General features: G+C 44.3%; 1 protein-coding gene across 1 annotated transcript in view; it reads right to left on the bottom strand.

Annotated features, from left to right (window-relative positions):
• Positions 1–11,588, bottom strand: part of LOC134441877 (coiled-coil domain-containing protein 6-like) — a 36,745-nt gene extending 25,157 nt beyond the window's left edge. Inside the window, exons 1-3 of the mRNA XM_063192298.1 lie at positions 11,240–11,588; positions 9,459–9,608; positions 1,189–1,317 (exon numbers count right to left, since the gene is read on the bottom strand). Of these exons, the coding sequence (XP_063048368.1) occupies positions 1,189–1,317; positions 9,459–9,608; positions 11,240–11,488 (528 nt within the window). The 5' untranslated portion in view covers positions 11,489–11,588. The remainder of the gene's footprint in view (positions 1–1,188; positions 1,318–9,458; positions 9,609–11,239) is intronic.
• Positions 11,589–12,144: the final 556 nt, after the last annotated feature.

Raw genomic sequence — 12,144 nt, forward strand, 5'->3', positions numbered from 1 at the left:
ACAAAAATCCAATGTCAACCATATATAATATACATGTCCAGAAATAGTGTACATGTATGGACATATTGTTTATAGTGTATGCTTCTGTATTGCTTGCTTTTCTATGAAAAATAAATGTATTGATGCGATTGAAGGGAAGGCTGGGAGGCTGAAATTTGGCTTAGATTTTTAGCAATCTTGTTTCTAAGTGAGATCTCACTTGCACGAGTTACAGTAGGCTTCCCTCCAGCTGCAGTTCAAAGTGCAGGATGCGTATGCCTATAGGACGTAACCATGCATGAAGTGACATGTTTTATTGGTGTCTATTTCTCTTTTATCGTCGAGTGGTCTTTGTATTTGTACTTGTGTCCTCAAAAGTATGTCTGTCTGTGTGTTCTATGGGTTCTTTCAAGTCCTCTTACTTGTCCAGCACTTTGGACAGCTACCTCTGTTGTCTTTTAAAGTGCTTTATAAATAAATTGACTTGACTTGACATGTTTTACACTAAACTGGCAGGATATGATATAAGATATAGCAACACCTTATATGATCTTACAGGATGTAGCAACAGGAGAGCTTCCTCAAGCCACCATGACCAACAGGATGTGTCACAACAGGTGTTTACCTTCTGATGCATCAACCAGGGGATGCGAAAACAACACGTTTTCTCCTCGAGTGAGGCACTAGAGAATTGACATTTCCTCATCACCACGATGACTCAACAGCGCAGGAGGACAAACTGGCTTGAGAATGTCTTGCTTTATACATTTAATACTTCTGTTTGTGATGGGGATTGCACTAATTAGTTCTACTAGGAATGGAGCTCACGGGGACCGTTAACTGGGATCAGTTGGTTCAGTTGAATCAGTTGTAACAAATATGAGGCAATGGCATTGTCCTGTTAAACACAGGACAGATATTATGGACCACTGGATCACTAGACGTGAGTGGTCTGCAGATTTGTATATATAACAGCAGGTATTCCGATGAATGAATCAATGCATGAATGCTTTACTGCCCTGAAAGCAGTCGTGCATTTTTTAATAAAAGTGGAACCTTCTAAGATTTTCTTTCCAAGTAACATGACCTGGATGAATGACAATCTCAGACACACACAGTGAAAGTGATGTAACGTGTAGTAGTAGTCCAGTACACACCTGTTGAAGCGTGAGCAACAGGAAGTGATGTAAGTTGGGGTTGGGGGTGTACCTGTTCGAGCGTGAGCTGCTTGGAGATGGTGTCGTTCTCCAGCTTCTTGATCTTCTTCATCAGCTTGTTGACCTGGAACTCCTGCTCCTGCTCCAGATGCTGCTCCAACTCCGCCTTCTCATGCTGGAGCTGCGGAGGGAGCGCACACACACACACGCACAAAAAAAGCAGACACACACACACATACACAAAAAGCACACACACATACAGAAAGCAGACACAAGGGTGAATACATAAAACATGGAAAAGAATAATTATGTGCGTGCACACGCACACACGGTCACATCAAAACAAATGCTGAATGCATTACAACTAACCACAGTCTCCAAATCATTGACTCATACAGAAATGACTAACAACTTGTTTATATGTTAAAAAAAACCCTGTCCTTCTGTACATGACACACCACACGAAGCACAAACACAAAGCAGTCAAGCTGTCGATTCCAGGAAGAGCCAAGGTACCCAAGGCTAACAAAGCCTGTATAGTAGACTAGTGGTCACATTGTTTACTTCTAAAACAGCACAAGTTTACTCCTCAGCAGCACAAGATCTGATCTCCCTCCCTCCCGCTGTCCTCCCATGAGGCACTGGCGTGGTGTACAGGCAAAACAAAGAGCATTGAGGTCAGTAGCCCCGAGGGTTTTAGGTGTTGGGACTTGCTCGACGGTGGCTAGAGCAGTCGTTCCCAACCTTTTTCTTCAGGGACCCATATTTTTACCATTAAGCTTTGGTGACCCAACCGCACGAGATGATACTCTGTTTCCTGCGAAAACTCATTAGTTATCATTTTATTCCTCAATTTATCTTTGGTCAAATATAGAATAAATGTTTCATGTATCACTTACATTTTGTTGCTTCTATGTATTAGTTTAAATGCTTTGTCATTTATGCAACATGGGCTATGAGCTTTATCAAATGCCTGTTACAGTACAAATTCACTATTTATAAGAAGTGTGATGTGCACTTCACTACATATATACAGTGTAACAGAGGGACCATTGGGTTAATGTCATGCAGGTCTCGATTTTGCCCCGAGGACCGTAATTGCGCATTTCGGTTATTTTATTAAAAAAAAAAAAAAAAAAACTAAAAAAAAAAAAAAAGAAATTTTTTTTTTTTTACATCCGGGCCGGATGGAACCCTCTGGCGGGCCGGGTGCGGCCCGCGGGCCGTATGTTTGACACCCCTGCTTTAAAATCAAGAGGGCTTCGCGACCCACTGTGGATCTTTGGCGACCCATAGGTTGGGTCCCGACCCATAGGTTGGGAACCACTGGGCTAGAGGCTGATTTACTGTAGTTCATTCTGGAGTGCCGTCTTTAGTTGTGTGGTGGTGACTCACTCCACATGACACCATGTTGGGTCTGTGCATCGGTTGATCTGGTCTGTGGATTGGTTTGTCCATCAGTCGGTCAGAAACACCTCTGCCTTTTGGATCGTTTACACACAATGTGTCTATTGACCTTTTTATCAGACAATCTAGTCTGACTATGACCACACCCACCCATGCAGTTCGTTTACGTTTTACGGCACTTGTTGAGGTTGTCTTATCTGGCCTCCAATACATGTATAATTTTAATACTATGCAGTTTCACATGAAATATGACATGTTTTGTAAAGGAATCTTAGAAATTACCTTAGAAATACAATTACATTACATTTTCAGGGGACCCGGTGAAGGTGGGGTCTGTTGTAAAGGTGGTCACCTTCAATATAGGCCTAAAGTGCAGGAGGAAATTCTGGTTTGTGTTCATCATAGTATGACCATTGAAAGACTTTAGAATATTTGAAGTGGCCCTGGAATGAAAATGGTTCCCCACCCTTGAGCTACAGGAGCAGACAAACAAGCCTGTAGTTTCTTGGGTGAGAGGGGGCACCACAGGCGCAGAGATTCTTTTTAAGTATATAGAGATATGCCATTGTAATAGGTTGCCATGGGTACCTAACGTGACCAGGTTCCGGTCTGCCTAAAGGGACGTGTCATAATAGTCCTAGCATTGAATAGAACAGTGCTTAGGTCTGCCAAGGTCTGCCTAAAGGGGGATTTCACCCCCCTCCCCCTTGCAATAATAGAACCCGGAAACAATGGGCAGGCGTGTCCATCATCACGCTGGTGCACGGAGGCAGTGTGGCAGCATGGAGGCAGCGGTGTGGGGGGGCTGTACAGATATACTGAGCCCAGCCTAGCAAAAAAAAAGAGGCACAAATTCTATACATGTTGTTTGTGTGTTTATAGACACGGTGTTGTGAGGAGGGGCAAGACACTGGCACAGCCAACCACGTAAGCTAATTTTTTGACAGACAGCGGTTTCCAACAATCAGAGGTTGAGTTGTGTGCAGCCAGGATCGCACAGCCAGGGGAAAACAAAAATTTAGAATCCATCTATTGCAAGAGGCTCTGGTTGATTCGACACAGAATGACTCCCCTTTAGCTTCCTGGGCGAGAGAGGGCAACACAAGCATGCCAGTCATCACACTGGTACTTGGGGGCAGTGGAGGCTTGGTGGCAATGGTTTGGTGTGTGCTGTGTGGGGTTGCACAGAGCTGAGCCGAGCCGAGTTGAGCCTAGCTGAGCTCAAGCCAACAGGATACGTTTCAATCTGGCCCCCAGCCCGCCAGCGTGGTCTCAGGTTCTTGCCTGCCAGCTCTCCCCTTTAATGCCCCTCATCTCACTTCCTGCTTCATGCTTCAGCTAACTGGGCCTGCCCTGGGCAAAAAGGGTTACCAGGTTACACATGACACGATACTGCCGTGTTGAGCGACGGACAAGCAGTCGTTGTTGCGGTGAATCTCTAACAACCTTTCTGACAGAATAATGTTGCTGTCATTGAAAAGTTTGTCTTGCTTCTGACAAAGAAATATGTAGATTGCATTCATTTAAACCCAATACGGCAATCAATATGTCCAGGTTTTCCCCCAGCACTTTATTGCTAAGGCGGCCACCTTGACAAGAAACACCTACCACCTTGACTAGGTCCTCTGAAAAGATAAAGATTTCATGTTGTGAATGTAATTTCTTAAGTTGCTTAACCAAAAATATATACTTTTAGCACCCCACCACCTCGACTAACAAAAATTCTCAGGGAAACACTGATGTCTACAATTCCCAATGTTTCACTGAGTAGGCTAGCACACAGCATAGCAGCGCAATGAGAAATACTTGATAAACCCATCACCGACACCAATGCCAGTCTCCAGTAAGCGTGTCCCCTGTGGCCATTGCCCTGAGCAGCCACACTAGCAGGGCTCAGTAGCAGGGCTTGACACTGGCACCTGCCAACCGGCCAAATGCTGGTAAAACTTAGCTGTGGCTAGTAATACGTACAGTGTCACTAGCCAATTTGGCTGCCAGCTTATTCCTTGGTATGACACACGCATCATAGTAGCTTGTAATCTGTTGTTTGCCCCTTGTGTATCAATTGTTTGTATTTAAGTTAAAGAAAAAGCCCAGTAACTCAAAAGTTTCTATACTTCCTTGTCGAAAGCTTTACACTTATCTTGATTTAGCACCTCATCTTCTGAGGTAGGCCGTACACTATCAAAAAGAAAACAAAAACGATTTAAAATGTGTGGCTAGTGGAATACCTGAATGGCTAGTGACTCGGGGAAGCTATTAGCCACAGTGGCCGGTGGGTGAAAAAGTTAATGTCAAGCCCTGCTCAGTAGCACTCCAGTCATGCTGGTGGGGAGTGAGTGAGCATAGTGAGACCACAGACATCAAGGAGGTCAGATCACAGCAGATAAGCCTTTGTGCAAGACTCACTCAGTGGGGAGTGTATGTCGTTTGTATGTTGGTGAGCATGTGTGTGTGTGTGTATGTGCTTGTGTGGCCATGTGTGTGATGCTGTTTCTGTGTGTTTGTTAACATGTCTGTGTACATGTTTCTGTGTGTGGGTGTATGCATGCGCCGTTAGTCTGCGTTTGTGAGCATATCTATGTGTTGAAGGTTTGTGTGTGCGTCTGTGATTGCTTGTATGTCTGTGCGTGCTTGTCTGCGTATGTGAGGGGGCGTATGTGCGCATGTCTGTGTACGATGCATGTTGAAGGTTTAGTGTTTGTGTGTGTCGGTGAGCATGTCTGTGCGAGTGTGTGTTATTAGTGTGTATATGTGAGTGCATGCATGTGTGGGTGGGGGCAGGGGCATTGAGATTGGCGGCGGCTCAGCAGCATGGTGTCAAGTTTTAAATCAACCGCATGTTGAGTTGGCAATGCATGGCAGATACGCTGTTCTGAAAAAAAAAAAAGATCTAACGTTACTAGGTGGACATGCAATGCACAGCTCCAGTTCGAGGTCTGGTGTCACCATGCCATACTTACAACACCCCAACTACACCTCCCCCTTCTCGGTGCAAACAAAACGGGTGAGATGGAGCGAGTGTATCGCCCCCGCCTCCTGCTATCAGCACCACCAACGAACCTGTTTGCAGCCTGCACTTTAGGTGTGAGCTCTGACACCTGCACATACAAAAACATACACATACACACACGAGGCAAACGTGTTGCCACACGCGAATATGTGCATCTCCCCACCCCACCAACCCCCAAAGTCACATGTGCACTGCACAACCAATGTCATCACCACACACAAACACTAGCCCATGTGCACGTGTTGCATGTACTGCATACATAAACATACTGGCATGGTAGCACATAAAACATGCGGGTGCTCACAAACACATTGTACACAACAGGGTTCCCACTCACAGGAAGACTTCAAATTCCATGACTTTCCTCGACCATAAAACAGAATTTCCATGACCTCACATTGAAGGAAATACTCAACATATTGATTGGATTTCTGAGGGGGGTAGTCAGTCAGATCGCTATTGTGTCATCCTCTTAGAACCTTCTAAATCCTGCTAAAGTGGGAAGTGATTTACACAAAAACAAAACAAAGAGAGATTGCATGTTTCATGTTAAAATGGCATATATTCCCTGACGGCATAGCAAAATGGTAAAATTCCATGATTTTCCATGACTGCAAAAAGTCCCCGTCGAAATGACCGTCGATTCAATGACCTGAATGGGAACCCTGACACAAATGTGACTGGGTCAAAGACGTGCAAAATGAAAATTGTCATTCAGTGTTACGGATACCTTCTGCTGACTGTAACTGTGAAAAAGCCTCGGCTGTCATCTATTCACTTCAAACAATTTAAAAATCATGTTTTTTTTACCGTTACAGTCAGCAGAAGGTATCCGTTACACTGAATGACAATGCCATTTTGCACGTCTTTGACCTGACTGCAGACGTGTCTTGTAAGACATTTTTTCTTTGAGCATAATAACACATGCATACAGTAACACAACCACAAAAATATTAATGCTTGTAGACTTAGTGCAGTGGTCTCCAAATACTTTCCCCCAAGGTCCAAATTCTGTAGCACAAATGAGGCTGAGGGCCAAACAAATTGCCCGACTGTATGGCCACAGATAGCACACATACTTGCACATTTTTGTATTTGTTCCAACCTCATGGCGGGGTAAAATGTTTGCCATGCCCGGGCTGGATCTGACCCGCGGCCCGCCATTAGGAAACCACTGGCTTAGTGGCTGGTGCCCAGGGAAGCATTAGCAATAACGCAAGACAGCAAACCATGTCATTAACTTGAGTACCTTGTTGACACACACATGTGAACCTTTTGGGGGTATTTCAATGACCTGGCTCAGTTTTAAACCAGGTAAAAGGGGCAAAATGTAGGATGATGTCGTTTGCGCGGTGCCCGTAATTAAAAATGCTGTTTAAATAAACTTTCTGTGAGAATGTTTTTCATCATGGAATGCCAGCAGTTGATACAAATCTGAATATGGTATGTAAAGCAATTTTTCGTATGATAAGTGTTTCCCATGACACTCAACTGGGTCACTCTGTCAGAAGTTATATTTGGGGTTTTCTGACAGCGGGGCGTGGAAGTGGCCGCGCGAGTCATAGTTCACTTACTAATGACTCAAATAAGCATCGCCGGACTCGGGACAGTGATTAAGTAAACTTTTAATCCTTCCTAGAGCCCCTATTAGTTAACACATATGATAACTCTGAAACAGCTGCACATCACTTACGGTGCTTTTTAAAAAAAAGAACAGTATGCAGTGTTTTCTGAACTTTCATCTTTGATCAAGTTTCGCTGCCTCACACCCGCACCTGTGTTGCTGGGGGCTTGAGCACAAGGACTCTCCTGAACTTCAGGTTAAGTTAACCTTGAGGTTAGGGTAAATCATTTAGATACTCATGTTCTGAGCAAAATGACATGTGTGGGCCATCTAGTTGTGGTTTAATATTCCTTGTAGGTTAACTTGGCCACTTAGTTTGTGGAATACTCCCCAGGGAAGGGAAGACAACCACAAGGCAAGACAACATGTGGAAGCCATGGCAGTCACTTGACTGTCACTTTTTGACCCATCTGAACCTCCTGTGTAGCAAACAGAAACAGTGACCTCATGATAGCACCCATCTTTTCTCCTCCTCCTCCTAACTCCTGCTCTGTGGTTTAGCATAGGCTCCGTATGAGATGCCACTGGATGTGTCAATCTGAGGAATGGACTTCACCATTACAAGGGATTCTGGTTAGAAATGTAACCATCCCTAACCAGGAAGCATTATAAATTTGCAGTGTGAATGCGTGCTGTGCAGGTTCACAATATTTTCCCATTGCGAACAAGCCCATTATCTGGATCCAAACCTTACTCCTCCTCTGCCTAAAAAGTTGGCTTTCCTCACTGTCTTATTGACCTACGAGACTGTGGTGGCTTAATTTTACCACTGTCCGCGTCACTTCAATACCATCTGATGTCATCACTAGAAGGCATACAACAAGATCTTACAGAAATGTATTGGAATGCAGTACTGTGTGGTGGTTGGTGGTCGTTATTATTAATAATATATCTGAGAAATATAACACTAGCGGAACACTAGAGGTGCATCTCTAATTTGCCTTCCCCTCTCGACGACTCGTCCACCTCTACTACCATTTTCTCTTTGTCTTTCACATTGTCTCCAGTCTCCTTTTCCACCGTTGTACCCAGTCAGTTCTCGTGCCGTTGCAGTCTGAGTCACTTCACGCTGCCTCATTGCCAGATGGCTGCTGTCCCAGGATCGCCACACCAGACTCGTATCGAGTCACCAACGCGCACTGCACTGCACTACACTGCACAGCAGGAGTGCGTTTCTTAAAAGCGTAGTTGTTAGCCAGTTAGCAACTTGGGAGGTTGCCAATGGGAAATTGCATTGCAAACAACAAAGTAGTTAACGTAGTCACCAACGCGCACTGTACTACTACATGGGACTACACGGCACAGCAGACTAGGGGCGCATTCCAAATATGTAGACTCCCATCCTTGTTCTGTGCTTGTGGCCTTGTGTTTCCCTGACGCCCCGCCTCAGTCTGTGGGGAAAACAATTAAGTTGCCCCGCTGTCCCCCTGGCCACAACAACTTTTGGGGGACTAATTCTTCATTCACCATCCTTTTTGCAAATGAGAAAATGACATTAGAATTGAGCTTTTGCAAGATATTGAAATACAACTCTTGTCAGTGACGTCGTCACGAGGCCACAAGGAGGCAAGTGAGCAAGGGAGGACGGGAGTCTGCGTATTAGGAGGAACCCTAGCAGTGCCACTCTAGCCGACTGAAGTGAGGAAGTCCAACATGAGGTCATCAAGACCACAATGATGATGATGATGACCCAACCACATGAGCAAAGGCCGAAATTTAATTAAACCCTCTAGGACGTCAGTAGGCCCATTTAACCCCGGTGACTCACTCTTATTGTAAGTTCTGGTTCCTTGCAATATTTCCACGTGTAATGCCTCTAAGACATACTGTGGCCCAGGTCACTTTGCTTTAATTGTTTGAACTTCTGAAAGACAACGCTGGGTGTCACTCAGCACACACCCACACCTGTACACAGGGTTGTCAGCCTACAAATGTCTGATCTTCATTCCCGGTGAAAATCAGGTTCATGTCTCTCCTGACTTGTTAATCAGCAACTAAACAATACTATCAGCGGCAGCCTTTCCTGTCGAGCTGTGAGGCCATCTGGCCACAAAAGACACAAAGTAGCAAAGACAAATAAGCTGCTCTCTGAAGCTTTTCAATAGACAGAGGACAAAAAAACGACAAAGTATCTCTAATCTTTGGATTTCTGCACCATAATGTTAGTGTAGATCCCTACTTCATGCAAATGTTAGGTTTTAACTAAACAGACGATGGGAATCAGTTTTAGCGGCCTTGGCAGACAAACCCCACATCTGTGATAAGATTTCTGACCCACCTGCATGAGTTTCCGGGACAGGTCGTTGGTGAGGAATTCTTCTTCCTTCTCATAGTTGACAGCCAGAGTCTCCTTTTCTTTCTGCAGGGCTTGGATCTTCTTGAAGAGCGTGTTAGAGATGAACTCTTCCTCCTGTTCAGCTCTGGCTTGCTACATTGCGACACAAGGAAAAGAGAAAAGACGTTTAGGGCGTTCTAAGGCTGTGAAGGACATTTTATAAGGTGCCTCACATTGCTGAAATCGTGAGAGGTTCTTTCAACTAGAGATCATATCACTATAATATTTGGGTCATTACCCTGGCTCCCAGTGAGGTTTAGAATTGAATTTAAAACTCTGACTTTCTAGAATTCACTGAATGGCCTAGGCCGTAATTAAATTGCAGATATGTTAAAGCAATATAATCCTAAAAGATGTCTTCAGTCTCCTCTTCTGGTTGTAGCTGAGGTAAAATGGCATTTAGCCAAAAGCTGGAACCACCTTTCTGTTCAAATTAGAACTAACCCAACAGGAATATCTTACAAAGAAATGAAAAACATCTTTGTTTTCATCTGCCTTAGGTCGAGGTTAGTTATCTTCTACGCTGTATAATACTTTCTACAATATTTTTCTTGTCTCTTCTTTCTTTCCTAGTACATTGAATGACAGAGTGATAGAACTAAACACACAGGGTTCGGAAGCTTTGCAATGGGAAGGGAGCACAATGCCAAACAAAAATGTCACCACCCAAAGCATTGATGAACATTGTAACAAAATGTAACGTGTGGGGGAAAAAGTTTTCTATTACACCTATCAGCTAGGAACTTCCAATACAGCACTCAGTACATTAGTGCTCAAGTAGGCTAATAGTTAGGCCGGGGATTGGTTTGAGAAATGAAGAGACATGTCCACATGACCAATTAGCTAATAAAATGCTAGGATCGTAAACAAAGCCATGCAATTAATATACAAATAATAATGAGTCAAGGTCACAATTTGTATCACAGACATACGAGTTATCAGTCTTTCGTCATGATGTTAGGCCACAACAATAATCACTACATCCAACTAGCTCAGCTTGCCACAACTAGATGAAATCCCATTTTGGAGAAGACGAAAACGTAGGCGATCCATAATAAATAATCCAACTTTGTCGGTAGTTCATCAACTCCCATATCATACCATTCATACTAAACCTACTTTAATCATTTGATTATTATTTATAATAAGGTTCCATTCATGATCAATACGTGAAACCGGAATATACCTTCGAATCAGTGCAAGAAAAGACAGCTGTCTCGCCCTGTGCTGTGTACACACCTACATTTTCTGATGGCTTCGAAGCTAAACATGTTAGCCAATCACTAGGCCACGATAGGGTGGTATCTCCGTACAACTGAGTAGTTAGGATACAGCAAACTTCTGTTGCAAAGTTAGCTGTAGTAGATAGAACATTGAATGAAACGTTTTATATTATGAGGCTAGGTTTAGCAGTTTTCCCCTGACTGTGGCTCGTTCAGTATCACAAAATATGCTAGCTTGCTAGCTTCCAGCTACACCAATGCCTGCAGCCTGTTTCTAGCTTACCATTCTCACTACCATAGGCTACAGCTAGCTAAGCTGCTAGCTGTAAATCAAGACAACACTCCAAGAGAACCACTGGCAGTCTACGATTGCCCGAGGCTATCATTAGCTTATTTAGTTGGCTGACACAACCTAGAAAACTAATTTGGGTTACAGGGGTGTGCTGACATTACAAATGGTCATGCAATAACCCTGTCACCCATGGCTCACTGGGTACTTACAATGGTAACGCTAGCCTTTCGTAAGTCTCGATTCTCCTCTTGCAGTGCTTTGCATTTGAGTTTGAACGTTTCCAGCTCGATTTTCAGCACTTTGTTCTCTTGCTGTAGGGAGGCCAATCGATTTGTCAGCTCTTCAAGGCGAAATTGGGATATCAGTATCCCAGGTTTGTTGGATGTCGATGCGGTTGAAGACATTGGGGTAGCAGAACTGCTCCCTGGTCCATCGGTATCACTCTCGCTGTCCGCCATCACCGTGTCGTGCGAGACTAGACAGGCAGGCCAGGCAACCGAGCAGCAGCGAGACTGGCGAGAGCCGAGGGTTGGGGATACGCTGGGGAATACCAACTAGCGCGAGGAGTAGTGTCTCGCTGCGGCCCGCGGGAAGGCGTGGCTATGACATCAGTCCCCGCCCATCAGGCACAGGTGCATTCTGGGATTGCTTAGCCCGATTGATGCCAGAACACAGGTCTGTGTGCCAGAAACGGTCATAGAAATAATCCCGTGGGTGAAATTCCGCCAAAATCGGATGATGGGGAGAGAAAGTGAAGAGAAAACATGCCACTCCGAGGATACCAATCTTCACGTTTTGTTTCATGAGGAAAATGACTAAAGATGAGCGTTACGTTACAGTTATTTTCAGGGACAACAATGATGGCTCCTACCTAATTTAACTGCACATTGCTAAATTTAGCCAGACGCAGGCCACGTTCAATACCGGTATTTCTGATTAATAATGATGTACTTCGTGTCATTTGTGTTGTATTTCTCTCATTTGGCAATATCAAACTATATATTACAAATTTGTCAAATATGGGAAGTTAGTTACTTCGCTGGCGCTAAGGATAACTGAGTGGCAATCATTTAGCCACTTAGCAACCATGTGGTGCAGATCCACTCGTAAACAA

This window comes from Engraulis encrasicolus, chromosome 24, assembly GCF_034702125.1.
Source record: "Engraulis encrasicolus isolate BLACKSEA-1 chromosome 24, IST_EnEncr_1.0, whole genome shotgun sequence".
Lineage (NCBI taxonomy): Eukaryota > Metazoa > Chordata > Actinopteri > Clupeiformes > Engraulidae > Engraulis > Engraulis encrasicolus.